Genomic DNA, 24,239 nt, shown 5'->3' with positions numbered 1-24,239 from the left:
TCATGTTGTGATAAGCCTTGCTTTTTCTATAATGCTCTTTATATCTTTGAGTCTTTGAAAAGTAAGGAAAAGTGTTTAAAACAAACTTAATCAAACAGTATTTGAGTCTTTTAAGCATATTGCAGTCACAACAACTTCAGCCTGGTTTAACACAAGTTGCCTACTAACACCTACAGCAGACGCAGGACAAATGTGTCATTTGCTGAGTCATGTTTTAGCCCCTGACGATTATCTATCCATTTTTTGCCTTCCTTTAAGCTCTGTTAAGGTCTTCACCAACTCCTGAGGAAATCAAACATCCTTCCTGGGTTGCACTGACCTGGAGCCAATCCCAGCTGTCACTGGGTGAGAGGCAGGATACACCCAGACTGGTCACCAGTCAATCACAGGGCTGACATAACCAGGCCTGCTCACACTCATGCCGACCAAATTCAGTCCAACCTACTCATGTACCTGATTTAGAGTCACCAATTAACCCTAAAAAGCATGATTTTGGTCTGTGGGAGGAAGCTGGAGAATATAAACAGAACCCACGTATGCATGGGGAGAACATCACTCAGAAAGGCCCTCAAACCAGGAAAGGATTCAAACCAGGTAACTTCTTGTTGTGAGGCAACAGTGCTAACCATGCAGCCCCATGAGGAAATTATCTAACTGCTAAATGCTAAACTGTGTACCAGCTAGATTCTAACTTTGCCACTCTGCTCTCTGGCTCTAAATATATTGTGTGGAGTGGAGGTGTCAGAAAATGACTGAGTGAAAATGATGGTGTAAGACAACCGAAAGTGGGTAAAACCACAACAAAGGAGCAAAAATACTCAACCTTTACACTCATGTTCATAGGTTTTAGGTAGGGCACTAAGCATTCATCATGGGGCTAACTTTCTAGAGTTCTATCCATCCATGTTGACCTTGACTCTGCGGTGCAATTACAAAAACCATAGGCGGTTTTTGGACAAGTTTTGGGCTGGATACTATCAGTTGTATCTGGCAACACTGTCGCAGACACATTAGCCATCAACCATAGTTTATTGTTAGTATCGTTGAATGCCGTTTTCTCATTGTGGAAAGTTTTTTTCACAGTATATCGCAAACGATAAGATATCGCCCATTCCTACTGCACAGTACTGTATATTTACAACTTTTATGAAACAACTGGTGTAATTTTCATGTCATTGTCACTTTATTATCATTATGATTTAGATCCATTTATGTTATCACTAGAAATGTACACAAAAACAAGAATGTCATAGGATAAAAAACTACCAACTGCTTATAACTGATCCCTTGTATGCATACTTGCCTTCGATATGTGAGTACAGTAAGGGTTAACTTCAACTTCAACTTTATTTATTTGTATAGCACCTTTCATACACAGACATGTAGTCCAAAGTGCTTTACAAAGGAATAGAAAGACAGCAATGATCAATAAAAACCAAAGAGAGCAAGAGACAGTAAGGAATAGAATAAGACAAATTGAAGAAATAGAGAAAAGAAAAAACTAGAAAAGAAAAATTAAACAGTCATTAAAATGAAGGGAGGTTTGACTTTGAATTACATTTCCTAGAAAATAATACTACAACCCTGGTAGCTCAACATGCTCATCCTAAAATAAACACTTGAAACTGAAATCTTGCCTAACCACACAGTATAGTGAACACAAACAAACACTTCCATTCTACGCTATAAAATGGCACTTTTTTACAAATGCATTCAAATATCAGATAATAGATGGAAAAGTGTTCTGGGCCCAAACATTTTTCCAAAAGTAACTCCACCCGTTTCCAAAAGGTCAGTCCTGTGAACAGAGCCTTCTGTGTTGCTTGTTTAAGGCCCGTTTTAGAACGTCACATCTGACATGAACATCCGCTCTCATACAACAGTCACTCCACACCTCTTGAAAGGGAGCCCGGCTGGCATTAAGGAGGGGAAGGTGGTGGAAAAGATGGCCTTTTTTTAGTGTGCCTTTTTCTGGTGTACTGAGACGCATGCAGGGAGAGCATCAAAACATACTAGGGCTCTGCTCTGAGATTATTGTTGAAGAGAAGGGAAGCTGTCTGTGTATTGATCTGCACCAATATCAACAGTGTGTACAGACTCTGCTTATAAGGGATCGAACAACCAGCAATTGATAAGTCCACTTCTCTATGAACTGATGCACATCATTCAGCATTTTTTCCCCTAAAATGAAAGAGGCATGATCAACCTTATTCAGTCTATAGTTGTCTAGTAGTCATTGTTGTCTTTGTTGTTTTGTTGGTTCTAGTGCTGCACGATTAATCTAAGCGCAATGGCAACAGCAGGCTGCGGAATTATGTCATCACATAAAGGGCTGCTATTATTTTTGCATTAAGTAGTACTTTGAATGTTTACAAAGAAACCTGCAGAAAGGCCTGTAAATTTATAACAATGCAATAATTGCACTTTGTAGACATATATTTTTATCTTAAAAGGGATGAGCTTTCATTTTCTGTAAAATATCAAGTTGAAAGCAGTAATGTCAAATCTTTCAGTTTTTTTCCATCCATAAATCCATCCTCTTTCTTCTTTCTAGTGACATGAACAGAGCAGGCAGAGCTACTTTTCATCATCTTGCCTCCCTCATCATAATTTTATAATGATCCTCATTACCTGAAGTCAAGCAGCAGATATTGATTGTCAATGTGCAAAGACAAAAGGGCCTACATAAACCAAATATGCAAGAGCAGTCCAGAACACACACTGTTTAACCTTGTCACTAAAAACTGTGGAGCATCTATTAAGAACATTCCCACTTCTCCAGGTGCCATCACACAGCTGGCCTTGACCCATCCATGGCCATCAAAACTGTCTCCTCTTTGAAAATTTTTTCAATGCCATGTGTTTAAAAAGAATGACTCAATCTCTTAAAAAGAAACTCAATCTGTTTTACCCACTGATACTACATCAGTGTTACTCAACCCTGCTCAGAGAGCCAAACTATTGAAAAATACATTTACAAGAGCCACAGTTGATATTTAATGGCAAGGGACATCTTAAATGGGCCAAAAATGGCAAAAAAAATTGCAAAAGAGGGAAAATGCAGACTGCACAAAGCAGGGTACAAGAGGCAGCAACTGGTGAAAAGGGACAAAATCATGATTAAAGTCGCAAAACTTGACCAAAAGTGGCAAAAAGAAGTGGCAAAAATGGGATAAAAGTAGCAAACATGAATTAACAGTGGAAAAAAGTGCAAAAAAATGGCAAATAAAGGTAATGGAAATCTACAGACAAAAATAAAGGTAGTAAATTAAGTTTGACAAATAAAGCCTCCTGTATAACAAACTGATTAATGTTACATGCAATGGGTATTAACTGAGGTCAAAGTTTTCCTTGACACAAGAACTGCCAGAACACAGAAGAAGCAGGAAAGGAGGAAGTGATGCCACAGTGTCAGTGGGACCCAGCTCTGAGTGCTGATTGGCAGATATTGGTTTGACATCTAACCAATCTGCACTAAGGCCTGGCATCTAGCCCGTCAGATAGTGTTGTGGGCAGGACATTAAGTAAGGCTGTGAGGATCAACAACATTCATCCCATCCATCCATCCATTTTCTATACTGCTTATCCCGTTGGTTTTGTAAGGGGGCTGGAGCCTATCCCGGCTGTCATTGGGCGAGAGGCAGGAAACACTCTGGGCTGGTCGCCAGTCAATCCAGGGTTAGCTCAACAACAAAACAACATATTTTTTAATTGATTGATAAATCAAGTATTTACCATATTTTACCATCTGATTATGAAAAAAGAAAAAAAAATGGAGAGAAACATCAATTTAACAAGACAGGCACGTAAGAGAAGAATGAATAGGCCTGTGACGATAACAAATTTTGCTAGACGATACATTGTCCCACAAATTATTGCCGATAAACAATATTATTGTCAACACTATTTTGAGACCAAATTAACCACTAATGTAACGATAATACATAATAATAATGCAAGTACACCCTTTCAAATGCAATAAACTTTTATTTCTCAAGTATTTTTTTACCATTGTAATTGTAATGTCAAGAACTTTAAAATATCTTAAATAAATAAAACAAACACACCATTTTGCACTGTTCCGTTTCTATTTTTTCTTTGTCGATCACACGCCTTAGTGAGTGTTGACTGTCGGGACGAAGGCTCTGCATCTCAAGGTGCAGTTTTTTTCCCCAGCTGGGAAAACTGGGCTGGGTGGTTATGTTTTAGGTGGAAATGCAAGTTTGTTGTGATGCCTTTTTTTGCCACCACTTTCGAACAAGTTAGGCATACTGGCTCGCCTGTGCTGATGAGCTCACCTTGCCCATTCGGTGTGAAGCCGAAATATTCCCAAACCGGGGCTGTGGCATTTGGCTCTGCAATTGTCTTTTTTCCTCCTAATTTCTACTACGTTACCTTGCATTGCCCCTCACGAGGCTCACTTGCTGCGCTCTGTGTGTGTATGCTAGCGGCCCAGCCTCCCTCTCCACAGAGACAAAGAGACTGGATGACTGACAAGAGGGTTCACTCCGTTCATTCTGCTGTGGAATAAACGCACCCAGGTGCTGAGACCAATGCACGGAGTGAACCCTCTTGTCATCCAGCCTGTTTGGAGGCAAGAGACGAGGAAAACAGACATGCTTGCACGTGGAAATATATCAAGGCCGGCAAAATTATTGAGTTCATTTTCATTTAGCATATGATTAATTGATTTATTGATTACTGTCCCAGCCCTGGAATGAATCTATCAAAAATTGTAGCGTTATCATGCACATCATCAACATTAGCAACAGGGAGGTGCTATCAGAGAGTATTTTGTCAAAGCAAGCTAAAAGGGAACAAAGACAGTTTTTTCCTCCATTTTTAAAACCACATGAGCATCTGATAAATAATCCTAGAAAGCCACTACTCAGGTCTGTTTATCAGAATCAGTACTAGTAAAGAAAAATGGTCTGACAGAAGTAGACTGTTTCTGTTAACTTGTTTTCACCACAATGGACTGAGCATCTTCTCTCCCATTACCATCAGGGCATTTGATGATGCGGATAAGCCCAGTGGGATGCTGCAGTCTCATAAGAGCCCATTAACAAGCATCATAACACAGAGCTTGGTGATATTTGGAGAAGTGTGACCTCAGAGCACAGGGTTTCTGTTCCTGAGGGCAGCAGCTGGTTAAAAACACACACATGCATACACTAACGGCTGGGCTCCAGCATAATTAAACTCTCAGGTCTACACTGGCCTGGCAGCTTTATGAGGCTCGCCTAATAACACAGCTTTCTGCAGCCGCGTGTGAAGGAGCCTCGGCTTTAAAGCTTTACTTCCTGCAGGACTGGTGATGTCATGACCACGCGTTATAAAAGGAACATCTGTGCAGCACAGCAAGAAGCCTTTAGCCAACAAGCTCATTACATCCCAACACTCAACACACATGAACATCACAGAGCTGTTGTATGTGTGTGTTGGGTGTGTTTTTCCTGAAAAATGATGATGGCTCAGTGATGTGACACCAGTTAAAGCAGCAAACAACAGTAAAACAAAGGTGAGGGATGGCATGCACCAAATAGTGTCAGGATTGAAATCCTAACTAATAACTAGTGTACCTGTAGGACTGCAGCCTCTACACATAGGTGCCTGATTTATCAACTGCTGAAGCTGGGGAAGTTACAGGTGGTTATGGGTGCCTTCGTCCATCCTTAGTAATGTAAGGTAGTAGGATTGGGCGGTATCCACTTTTTAACACCGTCAACCTCCCCAAATTTTACCGGGGTATATGGTATTACCGCCAGCCACATGAGAAGAATAAGCATGGTTTTTAAAATCACGATACTGTGTATCACATTATAGCCAGCAGGGCAATCAAACACTTTGACTTTAGACAGACTTCAACGCTGTGCCAGCGCCATGCCAGGGAGCCAGGCCATTGCGCACCGTGCACGAGTTTAAATACACCAGTATAGCTCTGAGTGCCTTCATCATTTGCTCAAATGCATTGACCTTTGGATACAGAAGCATGCTCCCAATATTCTGGTCATGGCAGCTTTGGGTTAAAACTGAAGATCTACATACACTTCAACAGTTCAGTAGCCTTGAACCGATCAATTATTAGAGAAGATATTTTATTATTTAAAAAAGATGTGCTACCTTAAATTAAAGGTATAGGGCTTGTGTCCATAGCCAGCTAGCAGCACTGATTTTTAATTCAAATCCAATGTAGTCCACAGTTCTGAGCGCTGAGCACCCTCAGCAGAAAAAAAATTGCAGCGTTTAATTAATTACTAGAATGCCAGCAATTTCCCAGATGGCGTAAAGTGCTCTTGGTTGAAAACCATTCAACTTTTGGAACCACGCTGCACCTGTCAGTGTCACGTCTCCCTTACTTGCCAATCAAAATAAGGAAGAGGCGTGACTTTTGACATTAGCGGAAGATAAATCGAGCCCACTCATCTTTTTTCTAGGGTAGTTTTCAGGACTGCATCTGCTGCCTGTGTCAGGATAGGATACCTTGACACTGTCTGCATGTCTTCCTTGAAATATGGAAATATGAAGCACATAGAGCTATTTTAAAAAGTTACACATTCTACAGATGAAAGAGGGATTCATATTACATAGCAACAATGAACACTGGTCAGAAGCGCTCTGGAAATAAGGATATCGGCACTGTCAGCGGCTATGGTCACAGACCCTTAATAACCGCTCTGTTCTTTATTAAGCCATGTTATGGCTTTATTTCTCCAATTATAATGCAGACCTTCCCTCCAGATAGCAAAGCAGTTACGTCATGCCCCATGTATGTGGGCAGCCTGGGTGTGCCCTGTGGTTCCTGTCATTTCTCACTCTCATCTAGGAATAGAGATTGAAACCTGGGTATGAAAACCTGGTTCAGTATTTAAAAAAAAAAAAAAAAAAGCTAATCAACACTACTATCAAACCTCACAGATTTTGTGACATAACATTGAATATTATCACTGGTGCAAAAACATTCAACAGGAGTAAAGAATGCTCCCAAACTCAGCAGCAAGTCCAGTCTGTTAAAAATATCATTAATCAAATGTTGATATTTGTGTTGAATGTGGTTTAATAAAAGTTAATGATCAGACATAACAAGCAGACAGGCAGTTAATGAATATCATGATGTGTTTGAGGTCAGCTCAGTAAAAATGACTGATTGGCAAATGTAAATAAAATATCATTATGTTTTCAAATATCCCCCCAAAAAAGAAAATTCTGATTTTGCAGTTGTGAAGTTAGGAATGTTTGTTTTTACAGCAATATAAATAAGATATCACAGAAGAAATCATGACTCTTTAATTTTTACCTTGAGCTCTACTCAGCTACCACTACTGTTAAGGTGCATTGTCATGTCTTTTCAAAAAATAATAAAAAAGGAGTGATAGCGACAACTACGAGGGATCAGATCAACAAAGAGTTTCAATAAGGGTGTCATTATCCATAGGGATGCACAATATGACATTGCAGACTGGTGGATATTAGCTTTAAAAGTGAAATATGGAATCAGCAGATAGGAAACTTTCTGCTTATATCTACAACTTATCCAAATAAGCTGTGGAGTTTGAGGCTGGCAACAGACCTACATCGCCTGAAGTCTTTTTCTTTATTCATCATCATTCCTTACACTTTTAGGTGTGTTTTAAGGACAGGAATATGGTCATTTTAATTTAAATTGTGTATTATAAGGATTGAGGTGTAAGGTCTGAACCACGTCTAATTATTCGTATTAATATTCCTATAAAAATGAACAATTTCCACCATTGTTCTCATCCCTAGTTCTAACTCTAGTTAACCCTTTACAGTAAAGGCATAAAAAAGCCCAAAACAAATCTTTAAAAAATGTAGACCTGTTTTTGTTGCCTTGTGTAAATCTTACCCATAACGCAATTTCAGCTGACAATTTTCTCAATCAAAGAGTTATGTCAAAAGAAGGTCTGATTTTCAAAATACCAGACAATCTTCAAAAGGTGGTATTATTAAGAGGCTCTATCTTCTGACACAGCCTTGAAGTTCAAGATATTCCTTAAACACTTGTGACTTAAAAAAAACATAAAGAAAATATTTAAATGCTGGAATTATAATGTATTAAAGAAAATTACAGAAATATTCAAAGCACCATTTAAATTGTTAATTTATATACATTATTTATTACCTCTACAGCAGTTAACCTAAATTACCAATCATTTTAGTTGAAAATACAAGGACATTTTGAAATGGAATATTAAATATTTACACTTGTATGTTTCAAATACCCCAGTTGAAGAAGTTAATTTTTCCTTTTTACAATAGTTATGAAAAACATACCATATACTGAAGCAATAATGAGATAATACCGTACATGGTGGTCAGACTTAATTATCATGTCATTACCTCCTCTCTCTTTTTAAGGTAGATTCTAAACTTCTGACATTTAATGAAGTCCAGTAGTGTTTAAGACATCAGGACCAATGTGCATGTGCAACAGGTATACTTGTGAAATCAAGCTTAGAAAACTACTGAACCCTACTGTGCAGATGTTCGCAGAGTGTGGAAATATCATGCATCTCTCTGGATTTAGTTTTCATTCCACTGTGTCTCACCTCATGCCAAACAGCCAAAACAAAGCAGCAGAGAGAGAGAGAGGACAGAGAACAGCCTTGGGGGGGGGGGGGGGGGGCTAGACCCCAAAATACTGATCTGTTTCCTAAAGAGGTCTGTCCTCTTTAAAAGTGTAACTGAATGGAGATGCACTGGAGGAGATTTTCCATCACAACACCTACGCCATGTCTGCAATGCTCGGCCTTGCTGACTTCATGTGGGCAGCTGAGATTTATTTCAGAGTTGTTGGACAGAGATTTTCCTGTTTGGATTTCCTGCCTCTTAATACATTTCAGTGTTGGTCTACCCTCTCTTTATTTCTGTTCCTCAAAGCGCTTCCTTCAATACAAACTCTGAGGATCATTGGAGAGAAGACTCTTTGGTCTTCTTTTATCACACACCCTCCCCCACACCTTTACAAGAGCTAAAAGTACAGCCATCCAACCATGTTGGCAGTGAAAGGCCAGTCTTGTTGCTTTGGCTTAAGTGCACCTGCTCCAGTACACTCCAGACACTGTCTTGCATCATTCACAACACACAGGGACAGGAAGATAAACACTAAAGACTGTTAAGATTTCTAAAGTGTCAGTTTAAGCTGCTTATTATTGTTAGTTCAGATTAAACAGCATCTTTAAATTCAAACCTAGAGTCTTCTTAAGGTTTTAACACTCTTGAAGACACACAAAGACACAGTGTTAGCTCTGTCTTCAGGTTTGTCTAACATCAATACCATCTGCAATTGATATTCACAGCACATTTAAGCTACACTCAGTTCAACTTCTTTCCTCTAACCTGCAGCTGGAGGCTCAGCCAAGTGAAAAGCTGAAAGCTCTGAGCAACAGAGGATAACATCTCAGACATTTTACATGTAGCTGACCCCCAAAATAGACCCACAAAACCATCATGCGTTACTGCCCTCTCCTCAAAAGAGGATGCCTCTGTTTCATAAGCCTTGTTTCAGTGTCAAGTCAAGGGAAACCTGCCTTATTATTGCCAAGTGGACTTAAAATGTAGCCCACTTCCTTAGAGGTGGGGACCGTGAGGACCCATTCAAGGACCTTCTGACACAGTTTGCAAACTATCTAGGTTCAAATGTTTTCTACTCCACAACAAAAACACAAACTTCCCACGCCACACTTGGCTGCAAAACCGGCAGAAAACAAGCCCATGCTCGCACTGAGCATAACTTACATGAATTCACGCCCGTATAATGCGCGAGAGTGTAACAGGACTTCTTGGACGCCTACCCCCACCTCCAAAAACATGTAGTCTCCGTTTTACTGTCTATCATGACTCAAAATGTGAAACAAGTCTGGTCGTCGGGCACTTACAATTTTGCTGAGATCCATTTTGGTCCCAGGGAACGGCGCGTGAGGATCCTTGAAGCCGGAGAGGACGTCTTCAGGCTTTATCCTCACGCGGAGAAATTAGTAACGGGAAAACGATAGAGGGAACAAACGCATTTGGGAGGAGAAGAAGAAGAAGAGGAGAAGGGGTGGGGGTGGAGCGGACCCTTAGCTCAACATGTGTCCCGATTTGGTATTAAAATGCTCCCCTGCCTTTTCCTCTTTTCGCGTCCCTTCTCCTCTTCGCCCTGAGGTCTCCCTTATCGGCGAGGACTTCCAGCATCAGCCCGCCGAAGAACCACCGCTGCCCGGGAGATACAAAGCAGAGGTGCCGCTGATTATTACCCGCTCATTTTAGGTTTGAAAGAACACCTTGTTTCGGCTGCACGTATCAGTCCCACACAGCGGCTAACACCAACACAGAAGGCTACCTTTATTTTGCAAATAGCCAGCTCTCGTGTTGGACAATAGTAGCATGTAGCCTGGAGAGTGGGATGGCTCTAACCCGGTGGTTCCCAAGCTCGGGTCCGGGGACCGCCAGGGGTCACGTGAGAGGGGAGGTGAAGGACAGAGGGAGGGGGTTAATGAGAAAACAGCTGGATTTTCTCCACACCATTCATAAAGCAACAGTGGGGTCACAGATGAATGCATCAATTCACTGGTTTCCTGCCGAAGAGGCTAAAAAACTTCCAAAAATATTTGGAAATCTGCAGTCACCTTCACTCCTTAGGGTCAAAGTGTTAATATCAGATAAAATGCATATTTGAGAGATCCATTAACCCATTTCAATCCTGCTCCCAAACACAATATTTGCACACACAAAATATTGACAGAGCCTCATATTTCTACTGCTGAAAATCACTAAAAAGCATGCTAACACTCATTCAAGTAGTTCATAAAGTTGGGCTCTTAAAGGATGAGGCCCTTTTAGGAAGTTAATAACCTGTAAGTCTTTCTCCAGGTGTGTACATACATTGATTTAATGCTTCTGGAAAACACATGAGACCTTAAAAGGAGCAGCCCAGCCTCCACAACGAAGCACTTCTAGGTAGCTGATGCCCCCATCTGGTTTCTGTGAGACTGTCAACCAAAATATGCCTCTGTCTTCAATGAAACAGAGGTGTTTTATGACTGATGAGAGTTTTAACAGAAATTTTGCCTCGAAGGAAAATTTGGCAAGTCGCAGTATAGGAAAACTTCTGCAAATAAGTAAAATTAATAAAATGCTGATTGGTCCTTGTATGTGAATGCAGACTCACTTTAGCACCAAAATGACTTAAAGAAAAGAGCAATTGTTGAAGTTTCCACAACTGTGAAAATTTCTTTTTTTTTTAAATCCTTCATACATCTATAATTTAGCAACACTTCTCTTTGATGTAAAAAAAAATCAGGCTTTTAAAGGGGTTTACATACTGTTTATTTTCATTGCAATGGTTAGTTTCTCTCATATAAACTTGTTTGTTAACAGATAATAATGCCCTTGTTGATTTGTAGCCCCCCAGCCCCCCCAAAAAAGAGAAAATGCATCAACATATAAACACAAACAAACCAATATAATTCATTTATAAATCCAGGACGCTGTTAAAAAGGTCCTGCAGGACATCAGCTGACCAGCAGAGTCCAGGCCAACCACAATAATCAATATGCTTCTCATTACACCACTGGGCCAGCACATTATACCTCCAGCTTGTACAACATAAACAGTCTGTCTCCAGACAATGCCGCCTCTCTTCCTGACCCTGCCTCTTCACTTCCTGGTACGGCGTGGGCCTGATGATGGGAGGGCAGTCTCACACACAGCATTTCTCACATACAGTAGGCCCACTCCGACCCTGCCTGGCTTCTAACCCCTCAAACCCCCACAGATCACAACCAGAATCACAGTTGTTCTTCTGACGACAAACAAGGAATCTGCTTTCCCTTTTTATCCACTAATAATAGTATTCATAGTAACCAAGGTGTATTATATTCAAAAGGACCTGTTTAATTCTCAGATTTAAAAAACAACTGCTGGCTCTAAATTTATTTAAAGCATGCAGTTTACTTGGTGCTATCAGTGTTTGATTATGTGTCATGTCCTCATTATAAATGAGTTTCTGCTATAGTAACAAAGTAATTTCCTTCCTCATATATTAAAGATTAAAATATGACAGAGGAGGTCCAATTAATTTTGCCATTCTAGTGTTGAACATAAAAAATAACTCATCAAAGGCCATGATCTTTTCTCTAGGACATAAGATCATGTACTCTTGATGCTTTTCCATAGTTATCAGTTTTAAATGTTGGATTCCTTGTAAGTCTTTAGACACAGGCTAGCCTAAAATATAACAACTGTGAATACTAAGCAAGTATTCATGGAGCAGTAAGATGACTGATAAAAATGGCAATTTCACTTTCACGCACTTTGAATTAGTCCTATTAACTAACAAAACCAAAACCTAGCCTGAGTGGAGACAACAGGTGATATAAAGAGCACAAAGGTTAAAGTTCAATGTTGATTTCACTGAAGGAAATGATTCTGCTGTTGGGATACGAGGTCTATAGGCTGATCAGAAATGACAAATCTCAATACATGTCTGATGTATAGAAAAAAAATGCTGCTGGTGTCTTTTGTTGAGGTAAAAATGACCTGTTTCACATGACAAACTTATTGCAAAATTCAATTGATGACATTTGCTTATATCACAAAGTTCAGCACAATCAAATCATTGATTTGATGAATATAGAGGGCTACAATTTCTCAGAACAGGTTAATTTAAATGCAGCCATCAGCTGCATTTTATCAACTATGCTTACATACCTGCTGACAAATTTTAAACAAGACTATGGATCAGTGTTTCCACTGACAGTTAAACCAACAGATCCAAACTGAAAATATGGATATACCAATGCATCAGTACAACACTGGGATAAGCAGTATTTGCTTTGCAAATAAGTTTATAACGTGCATTAACTGATGTCAGTAACAGCAGTGGTCCTCAGTTGGTTGGCTGGGACTCAAAAGTGGGTCTGGATCAGTTTCCAGTGGGACGTGAATGAGTGCCAGGAAAAACAAATGTCAAAGAGTCTATGAAGCGCTTTCAGTTATTTTTTTTTTCTGTACTTTAAGTTTTTGATAGCAGAAAGAAAAAAGGGCTTTTTTTCTGAAGTGCTGACAAATTTTCTTTTTTAATTTACCTGAAATCTTTGAGGAATTTCCCCTGTAAATGTTTCTAGGAAACCTAAAATAATTTCCCCTATTTTTACCCAGAAGCTTTTGGTAATATTCTCTGTGACAGTTCCTGTAAATCTAAAGAAATTTCACAAGGGACTTTCAGTTTTAGGAATTTTCAACATTTATTATTAGGACTGTCTGAGGTCCAAATAATTTAGTATTATATTTCATTAAATAACACTGGTTGAGAAAATAAATAAATAAATCAGAAATTTGAGTCACTGTTGCTCATTTAGGACTTGGCAGTGGGTCCTGAGGCAAGACCACTGAGTAACTAAGTTGTATCTGATGTGTAGTATCTCATTATTAACAGCTGATTAAGAGAAGAGTTTTTTTTTTTTTTTTTTTTTTTTTTTTAAGGAAGAAGAAGTGAACTGACTTTGGTCTGTTTTTGTGGTCAAACATGAAAGAAAATGTTTTGAATTTTGCACCAAAAAAATTGATGGAACGGAAAAAACCCGACATTGACTGAATATTATTTCTGACATCGGTATCAGCCTTGATTTTCACAGTCATGTTATCCCTAATAAATACCCTGGTCCTTTGTGAATATTTTTGTCCTCAATATTTTTCACTGCAAAACAGTCCATATGAATAGATGCACACAATTTTTGTCATAGCTCCGACATCTGTTGCACTAGTAAATGATTAAATGCAGGTTTATTTTAACATAATAAAACACCTTTGTCGCATGTAAATAAGATTGGACACAGCCTGTACCTTGCAGTATCAGCTTAGTCACTTGAAAATAAGGGTGGAAGAAAAAATCGATACAGCATAGCATCACAATATTTTGTCTGGTGATATATCGTATCGTATCATCCACCAAGTATTGATTTTTTTTTTCAAATTAATTGCTAATATGAACTGAAGTCTATGATAATGGAAAAATAAAATAAATTGTCTAGACAATTGTTTGTCCAGTGAGGTCTGCAGAGGTTACAGTCATAGAGCAGGAGAAAGTTAGTACAACAAACATGGCAGCACCAGGGGAAGGACATTAGGAAAGCAGGCAGAGCCCAAATGAGATGGACATGACACATGGGGTTTGCAAGAAGTGCTACATGAAAATAAAATACGACAGAAATATGACAAACATGTGGGCAAGACCAATGCTAAATCAGCTAAACAGTTCAGTATCGCAATATATGGTATAGCAATACTCGCTGTATTGCAAAATGTTTAAAATCGCAATAATATCAAATTGTGACCCAAGTATCGTGATAATATCGTATCGTGGGGCCACTAGTGATTCCCACCCTTACTTGATAAGGGACTTACTGCCATAACTGTTATCCAGAGTCCTTCTTATTATTGTCCTTTTTTTAATTTTTTTTTTTTTACTTCAGGGGCATAACTTTTCAACTCTGTTGCACTGCTCTGCAGACTCCTGCATTCAGCTGATGATGAAGCAGGCTAATTTGCATACCACACACTCAAAGCCAGGATGTAAGTTTCTGTTTGACTTTTGACCTTTGCAGCAAGTGAAACAAAAAGCAGTAGATTGTTGTGTCTGTCTGTCGGTCTTTCCATATTACTGTGCTGTAAAACACAAGAGGAGAAGTCCAAAACAATCTGTAAATCAAAGCCATTGTTAACGCTGCCAGGGACTCATCGGTGCACTTTGTTCCACTTACTGACCTGTCACTCATGTCCAGCTCTATTATTCTCCAGCCAGTCAGTGCAATGAGGCCACAAACCATCGCCTGCTGTTTCTGCTGCCTCAGTGCTTTTAATGGTCTTGCTTTGATGCCTGCATGCTTGTCTGTATGTGGATTGCCTATAAACTGACATCCCTTTGTAACTTTTCTGTATTTTGAACTGCAGCATGTGAAAGAGGCAAGAAATGAATCAAGACAACAACTAATGGAAATGAAAACAACAAATCTAAATGAAAGAAAAACTGCAAAGGGAAAAAAAATGAAAGTCTTGTCTAAGTCCACCCTGCTGGGTCCTGGATGTGAACAAGAGCCACAGAACCACTCCTCTCATGAATGTCACAGCTGCCTGGGAACCAAACAGCACTAACTAGAGGGTGCAAAACAGGGGTACAAGGGGTGCAGGCTATGTGCCAATAAAGCCCACTCTTTGGTACTTTAACCAACAAATATTCCTGCAGGTGTGACACTTTTGAGCTGCCAAACTAACTTTGTATAAGACAACTAATTTGACTTACAAGAAACCCATTTTATAAGTTTAAAAACAACCACTGAGTTGTAACACCTGAATGCTGAATGTAGCACAATTTGCTGGAATTGACAACATGTTTGAAATAGTTAGCTGTAAGTTGTAATTCCTTTTTTTTTTTTTTAAATAGTAAGCCTTAGCTTTCATAAACAAAAAGTTCTAATTGATAGCCAGAAGTGTTGAACAAACCCTTAAAACAGCTAGCTTAAAAGAATGACATTTTTAGTTAGCTTTGAGGAATGAAGCAAATTAAAAAAGTTTGCAGAAATAATAATAAACTTAAACTAAGAAGGAAAAACAAAACCATTTGAAATAGTAGCTGAATTGTTAACCATTTAAAAAGCAAATATTTATTGATTATTTTCACATAGCTAGCTAAAAGTAAGAAATTTAGTACAAGCAGTTAGCAGAAGGAAAAAATTAATAGAACGTGTCTTAGGTGTGCCTTGGGCCTGTAAGTTTGAAAAACCACTGCTCTTATAATCTTTTCCTCAGGCTGGAAAGTAAGTAATAACCTTGCAAAGCAGACAGATTTGCCATTATGTTATCAGGCAAATCCACCTTCAAAAAGGTTCCAGTCCACAATGATTTTAAGGAACCAAAGACAGGTTGGACCAATCAGTAACAACTAAACCCCACCTGCAGTGCAGTTGTTTACTGAAAGCTGATAGCAATGGCTACCACCAGTGTGGTGAGTAGCTTGGATGTAGCCACAGTATAGCGGCAGTTTTATCAGAACTGGACTACGTGTCTGTGAGAAATAAAGATCATAAAACAACACTGAAAGCTTTCCGTGACAGAAAAGAGGATTTTGCCCTTCTCCTGGTTGGGGTTTGCCAGTGTATACAATGGCTACTGCTGTGGTAGCTATTAGCACAGTTGTACTGTGCTGAGAAAAAGTATTTGCCCCCTTTCTGATTCTGAGTTTTTTTGCATATTTATCACACTTAAATGTTTCAGATCATCAAACTAATTTTTATATTTCACAAAGACAACCCAAGTAAATATAAAATGCAGTGTCTGAATGATTATTTAATTTTTTGACACTAGTTGTGTCACCCTCGGCAGCAATAACTGAAATCAAGCGTTTGTGATAACTGGTGATGAGTCTTTCACATCGCTGTGGAGAAATTTTGGCCCACTCTTCTTTGCAGAATTGTTTTAACTCAGCTATATTGGAGGATTTTCCAGCATGAACTGCCTGTTTAAGGTCACACCACAGCATCTCAATTGGATTTAAGTCCGGACTTTGATTTTGCCACTCCAAGACCTTAATTTTATTATTTTTGAGCCTTTCAGAGGTGGACTTGCTGGTTTGTATTGGGTCATTGTCCTGCTGCATAACCCAAGAGCGCTTGTGCTTGAGGGCATGAACTGATGGCCGGACATTCGCCTTCAGGATTTTCTGGTAGACAGCAGAATTCATTGTTGCATCAATCACAGCAAGTGGTCCAGGTCCTGAAGCAGCAAATCAGCCCTAGACCATCACACTGACACCAATATGTTTGACTGTTGGCATGATGTTCTTTTTTATCAAATGCTGTGTTATTTTTACAACGGGCCGCACACCTTCCAAAAAGTTCAACTTTTGTCTGGTCAGTCCACAGAATATGTCTCCAAAAGTCTTGTGGATCATCAAAATGTTTTTTTTGGCAAACGTGAGATGAGCCTTTGTGTTCTTTTTTGTCAGCCGTGGTTTTGGCCTTGGAACTCTCCCATGATGCCATTTGATGACCTTAACTGAGGCCAGGGGTTTAAGATCTGAACTACATTTAAATGTTGGTATCGGCTGAAATTAATTTTTAAATTTGATTAAAATTTTTAGGGCTGTATTCTAGGGCTGCACAGCAGCACAGGGGTTAGCACTGTTGCCTCACAGCAAGAAGGTTCGATTCCTGGTCAGGGCCTTTCTGTGCGGAGTTTGCATGTTCTCCCTGTGCATGCGTGGGTTCTCTCCGGGTACTCCGGCTTCCTCCCACCGTCAAAAACATGCTCATTAGGTTAACTGGTGACTCTAAATCCGCCGTAGGTGTAATTGTGAAAGTGCCTGGTTGTCTGTCTCTATATGACAGTCCTGTGATTGACTGGTGACCAGTCCAGGGTGTACCCTGCCTCTCGCCCAATGACAGCTGGGTTAGGCTCCAGCCCTCCCGCAACCCCCAATGGGATAAGCCCTATAGAAAATGGATGGATGGATGGTGTATTTTATTTCATTATAAAGGTGTGATTTTACCTGACCAACCTGGTTGGAGATCCATATTCTTTTTAAGATCAGTTCTCTTACTTTAGTAACTGTACGTTTTCTTGAGTACAGTAGTTGTGCCCCCCCCCCCATGATAAAAATGCTACTGCTTGTTCTAAAGTCACGGTGATCTTACAAAAGATCAAGCACTTCAGTATGAAAACTATTTTAATTTAATTGAGTATCCTGATTTTTATCACAAAACAAGTGCACTGACCATGAATTCACATTTCAGATTATAAGTTATACTTTAACCTGGTTAGACCTCCCATCATCACAGAACCACATTCATTTTTAGCTGCAGTTATCCCTCTCCAAAATGGCGCCAATAAAAGGGCTTGATTGAGTAATTAAAAATAGAGTAAATATCTAGCTGGAAATATTGACAGAAAAACCTGAGAGTTAAAGAGTAACATAAAATGTGAAACATTGACAAGTAGCCTACTTGATAAAAGGTTTAAAAGTCCAGCGAGTGTAAACTTGAACTTAATCTGATCATGACACTAAATGCTCAAAAGGAGGAGTTCGGGTTTCACTGCACATCACAAACAAACAGCAAAACACACAATCACTCATAAAGGCCTCCTTGTGCAAACAGGGGTGACCTCTGTGTGGATAAGTGAAGAAAAGGAGGCGGCAGGCAGTTTTCATTTAAGGCCTTAATTATGTAATACATATGTGGACTCACCCGGGGGCTCACTCTACATCCCCCAGCGGAGGAACTGGTGCCAAAGAAGTTTGCCACAAGCGCTAATTATGGTTCATATCGGTCCAGAGATTACAACCTACACAGGCTCTCAGATGAAAAGCCTCCTCTTGACTCTGACAGCTCAGAGACTGTTTTGCACTCCGGGAGAGATTTGGTATCTCTGGCATTCTTGGAGCCTTGATAAAAAACATAAAAGCATTCTCTTGTTGGCTTCATGGTTTTCCTTACTCTTAGTGTGAACACGATACAACATGAACCCAAAACAGGCAATGATGTTTGAGGAAAACACACCACAGATTAAATCTCCCTAAACTCTAAATTAAAGAGTCAGCTGCTATCATGAGGCTAAACATGTCATTAAAAGCAAGCGTTGTGTGCTATCTGGCTGCCCTGTTTCGTTCTTTTTATAACCCAGTGTGGACACTGACAGGGAGGATTTTGAACACACCCTTGTTGTTTACCCAACTCCACTGAGATAGGCAAACACTTTTTATAATCAGGGTTTTACACAACTATGGAGGTAAAAGACCCTTCTTCTGACCCTGTGTTTTCTGTTTGAAGGAGTTTATATTTTATCATAGGCTGTAAACATTAAACTTTCACCAAGTGTGCTTTGTGGCTCAAAGAGATGGCTGGAAAAGTGAAAATAAAACCACCACAGGAGGTGAAAGCCAGCAGATTTGGGCAGCTTTGGAGCACAACAGATCAGATGAGATTATCTCTCACTGATCCCCTATAAAGTCGACAGCAGATTCATTGATTCCCACACTGCCTGCCACAGCTCCGGATCCTCTGTCAAAAGTCAACCACAGGGGGTGAGAAAAGAAAACAAACACAACAACAGCAAATCCTCAAAGTACAGAGAAGCAGAAATGGTGTTTCAGGAACAAACCAGCTGAGCGCTGCAGTCCAGTCATGTTGGAACATTAATAGCTAATCAACTTTGGGCTTGTTTTGTCTTGCATGAATACTTTCACTGCTGATCAGCTGCAAAAAGCGTTGCTTTGTGAGGCTGATCCCAGATCATGAATAACTTTTTATAAAGAGCAGGTGAAAGGAATCTGACTCAAATGCTTTTTCCGTTCTCTGTGTTATTAGAAGTTCATGCAACACCAATGCAGGAGATAACTGTGTATTATGTTGAAATGCATTTTGCCTTGACACACTTCCAGCAGCGTGTGATGATCTCAGGAGCCTGACAGTGACCCAGTGACCAGGCTTGGCTGGGATACATAAAGAGCCACGCATGCGTCTCTCCCAGCCTCTAATCCATGCTGCTGTCCCGGATGGGAGAGGCGGGGGTGGGGGGGTGGGGGGGCAAACTGTACAGCCACCATCCATTCCAGACACACAATCACCAAATACCTGCTGTGCACATTTAGGCTGTAATGAGCGCACTGTCAATAGGAGGAAGCATGCTGCAGCAGGACCATGGCTGTTTGGCTGCCTGGATTCATCTGACCTACTTTCTCCCCCCTCTCCTCTCCCCTCCCTCGGTGCCTGGTCTGGGAAAGGAGAGGAGAGGGGAGGGGAGACCACCAGGCAGGAAGCAGCAGGCTCCACAGTACAACAGCAGCCTACATACATATGCTCAGTGGGAAAGCTCTTTATGCAAAGTCACATGAAGCTATTGAGCATTCATTATTCAACAGCAGTCTCTAAAAATAACAGATAAAAACACTGCCATTCTCCGTTCTGTCTTACAATAGTCATCATCTGCACCATCATCATGATCCCCATCACCAGAGATCCTGTCTCTAACAGTAGGTTTACAGGAGACACTGATAGCCTGTCATTCATGACACGGCTCTACCAAGCCTAAACTTGCCTCCCTCTTGTCTGGTTTTATCCAGCAGATGGGCTAAACTGCGCAGTTATCTCAATTCATAAGACCACTGACCTATATTTGAATAGCTCTTTTGTTGTACATGTTGGGAATAATCAATCATCATGATCAAAAAACACAAAACTGTAAAAAAAAAAAAAAAAAAAAAAAAAAAAAATCAGTTTGTCAAAACATTACACAAAACTAAAAAAAATATGTGTGTAGAGTGTCTTATTTTATAAACCTGAAGTCAGCTGAGATAATACTCTCGTTGCTAAGTTTAATTTGGCTGTCAGCAAACATCCTGACATGACTGTTACTATCCTCCCACGTTATTCAGGCGTTATCAGCTGTAGTACCTTCATCCCACGCTTTCAGGAAAATAAATGTATTACATTTATGTGCCCCATAGCTACCTGTCCTCTCTCAAAGTTTTCCTTCTCAAGCTCCAGGCTGTTGGCCCCTCCGGTCCGTCGGATCACTTTGGGAATAGCGTTCGGTACTTGCTGCATGGAGCTTTTCACTCGATCCATTGTTGTCCGTTGTCTTAAGCGACGAAAGAAAGAAATAAAAACACTGTTCGCCGCGTAGAAAAGTGAAAAAATAAAACAAGAACTAAAAGCTGCTCTAACTATGGCGGGCAGCAGTCCATGCTTCGCCGGACTCGTCGCCCCGTTCACTGAATCATTTGGCCTTTTCTGTCCACCACCCCAGTCAATGACAGCAGCAGTATGAACGGCACCAGTGTGAAGGTAGCAACGCTAACGGCAACGCTTCCGCTTTGATTTTTCAAAATAAACAATCTGTTGATTAATTTGACACGAAGGAGGCAGCTGCTTCGCCTCGAAGTAAATCCAGTTGTTGGATCTAATTGAAAATATTTCAGCCAAAATCTTATCAAAAACGGCTCAACAAATATATGTTGAATGATATATCAAAGCAAATTTTATTGGCTGAAAGACCTAAGATGCATAACGTAGTAAACCCAGTCGGACGGCTGATTATTTTTCAATATAACACGGCTATTCTTAAAAGAGAAACACCCTATATTGTAAATGTAACGTAAGAAACTTTTTAAATCGCCGTTTTTGTATGAAATTATTCACAAAACCCAGAAGTAATATGTGCAACAACTTGCGGGAAATTTACACAAGTCAGTAACTGTCTTTAAATGATTCAGTTCTGCAGGAAGCAACACAAAACATTTCTGAGACCCTTCTGAGAAATCTCAAAGCACAATCACATCACAAGCGACAGCTGTTAAGTTGAGAAACCGGTTAACAGTGACTGTTCTGAAGCGTCGCCGATATTTGGATATATCTACTGGCAACTGTCGTTGACTCCTCCCGCTGCGCTTAGCCATTGGCTGGATGACCAACAGGCCCCGCCCACACCACTGTTAGAGCGTAATATTATTATTTTTTTATTTAAAGCAGAACATCAGGTTCACAAATGAAAGATTTATAGCATTTACAAGAGTTTTATGGGTTTTGTTTTTTAATGTGGTTTAAAAATAATTTTATTGTAAACATAACTGTACCAGTCCATAAATGTACTTACACAAACATGTATGGTATGTGCTTAACACATAGGTACTTGTGACATATGTCAATAAATGAATGGAGTAATTGTCATCATTTGATGCATTAATTGGTTATAATAATATTGAAAGGATTGCTGAACCCTTCATGTTTTTCCAATGTTATTATTATTATTATTATTATTATTGTTATTATTATCAGTAGTAGTAGTAGTAGTAGTAAATTTAACTGAGAGCTCACACAACTGTATCCATAGTCCAGTCAGTCCGTTTGGTGCTGGGTAAAAAGAGTTGGCCCTGCTTTCATGTTGCTTGGGGGATATGGAAAAGGATAATTTCCTGTCAGTATTTCTTTTACAATGAATCAGAGCTGCTACCTTTGCTGTCAACCTCAGCTGCATGGCTCAATGCTGCCATCAGTTGGTCAAATGGGAACTACAAATCCAAACAAGTGTAGGGACTTAGAGAAGACACATATTTTCACACATTATTATACTTTGTGCACTTATTTTGGCATCTGTCTGTTGATTGGTCTTTTCCGGTGACTTTTAAAGTGCTGTAATATTTACAATTGTGAGGAATCAGTGAAGTGTATATAACTTGTCTTATACATGCTAACCAGACACTTGATTTGATGGAGGTTGGAAGCTGGAATAAACCCTGACACTCTCCTGTAGAAGTGTTGATACCACAGTTTAATAATATACTATTACATGTAAAAGTTGTGTATCTAAAATCCAGCTGCAGTAAAAGTACAACATTTTTAAAATATATTTATCAAAAGAGAGACCTTTAACACTTTGGTTCCCAACCTGGTGTCAGGGACCCTCTCAGGGGCTGCCAGAGATTTCATGAGGGGCATGGGGCTCTGTCTGCACTGAAGTTGTTAGAATTAGATTTACTCATACTAAGTAAAATCAGGATAAAATACAAATGAATTTTATTTGAATGAATTTTCAGGCATGTGTGTTTAGGATGTTTTCATTTGATTTAAACAATGAAAATTAAAATCGATGTTATTTTTTTACCACAGTGTATTTATTTTTTTTGTGTCTGTCTGAAACCACTGACATAGCTTATTTGTTTAATTTATCTATTTATTCATTTACTCAAGTGGGGGCATGGGCCATAAACCATTTTTATAGTCTTGAGTAACTCACAGAAAATTGATATAAAATCTCAGCCTTATCTGGACTGTACCTTTTGAATATAAATGCCACATAATTTCTGATAACAAAATAAGCTATTGTCATGCAAAATGAAATAGCCTCCTTACAGGAAGTAAAATTAATACAAGCTTGAATGTCAACTACTATTGCTAGATCTGCCCTAAGTATCAGGATGTGAGATAGATACTTTCCCCATAAAATACCATATATACATACCCTGAGTCTGAACACAATGCCAACTCACAAAAACTGTCATATCTACGGGGAGAAAAAACCCAATTATAGCACTACTGAGGACAAACAGCGGAACCTAAACAGACACAACCACACTCTCACACAAAAACACCACACCACAGGCACAGCCAAACTCAAGAGTGTATGGCTGCAGTCCGGAGACCTCTTGGATACAGAATTCCAGGAGAATGCAGCGATGTCCCGCACCCGTGCTCTATTTTCAAAATAATAGATCATGTCTGGTCGCACAGTATGTTTATTTATTTATTTTTTTTTATTTTTTATTTTATTTAGTTTTAAATATTAAATGAAGAGGACATACTTTCTATTTTTAAAATGAATAACATCTAGTCAGGTCTATTTTGTTTATATTTCATATTAAATGAAGAGGAAATACTTCTAACTTTCAAAGTAAAATGTCATGCCAGGTGTATGAATAGTATTATCATGTATTTTAATATTTTTTATTACCGTTTAAATTAAGAAGACATATTTATAATTAAAAAAAAAAAAAAAAGATAGCGTTGGAGGAGTTCTTGTCTTGTTATTTTTCATATGAACTTTTTAATATTAAATTAAGAAGAATATGGGATAATATTCATGTATGAATATTGTTTTTTATATATGTCAGAGTAAATTCAGATAAATTATGTGAACTATTATTAACATACTACTGATTTTGTTATTCATCTATATAATAGGCTATATGAGAATATTATCTTCTTGGAGACAAATCCCACCCTTTCCAAGCCTCTCTTCTGGTCGTAGACATAAAGTACTAGCCTGCAAAAAAACAAAACAAAACAAACAGACAAACAAAAAAACAAACAAAAACCCAATAAGAACAGCAAATTTCCATCTTGATTTATCTACCATGTTTTAGCTATTGGCGGTATTGTTACTTTATCTTGTTTTTAGTTACGAGTTTTGTCTTTTGTTTGTGGTTACTCCTTTTAGCTTTGAACACTATGGTCACTTTATCACGTTTTGTCCTGTCCCGTTGATTGTGTGTGGAAGGAGGCTGACTGATTCACTGTAAACTAGTGGTGAAAAGATAAACCGATATACAGTTCTGCACCTCAGAAATGACTTAATATGAAGGAGGGATGACTTTCAACATTTCTGCCTGTCTGTACGCTTTGGAGAGAGGCGATAAAGGACAACTGCAGCACGTAAATCTCACCTGTTGAGACGGCATACGTAGC

General features: G+C 39.3%; 1 protein-coding gene across 3 annotated transcripts in view; it reads right to left on the bottom strand.

The window, feature by feature from the left end:
• Positions 1–20,819, bottom strand: part of hip1 (huntingtin interacting protein 1) — a 69,984-nt gene extending 49,165 nt beyond the window's left edge. For 2 of the 3 annotated variants that reach the window (XM_041803788.1, XM_041803797.1), the window contains exon 1: positions 20,508–20,819. In XM_041803788.1, coding sequence (XP_041659722.1) covers positions 20,508–20,624 — 117 coding nt within the window. In that variant the 5' untranslated portion in view covers positions 20,625–20,819. Of the gene's footprint in view, positions 1–9,899; positions 10,398–20,507 lie in introns of those variants that run through there. The other variant, XM_041803805.1, reaches the window with a different exon arrangement.
• Between the last annotated feature and the right edge of the window lie 3,420 nt (positions 20,820–24,239).

Source organism: Cheilinus undulatus, linkage group 2 (assembly GCF_018320785.1).
Source record: "Cheilinus undulatus linkage group 2, ASM1832078v1, whole genome shotgun sequence".
Lineage (NCBI taxonomy): Eukaryota > Metazoa > Chordata > Actinopteri > Labriformes > Labridae > Cheilinus > Cheilinus undulatus.
The sequence above is the reverse complement of the archived record's forward strand: the minus strand, read 5'-3'. Positions and strand labels throughout refer to the sequence as shown.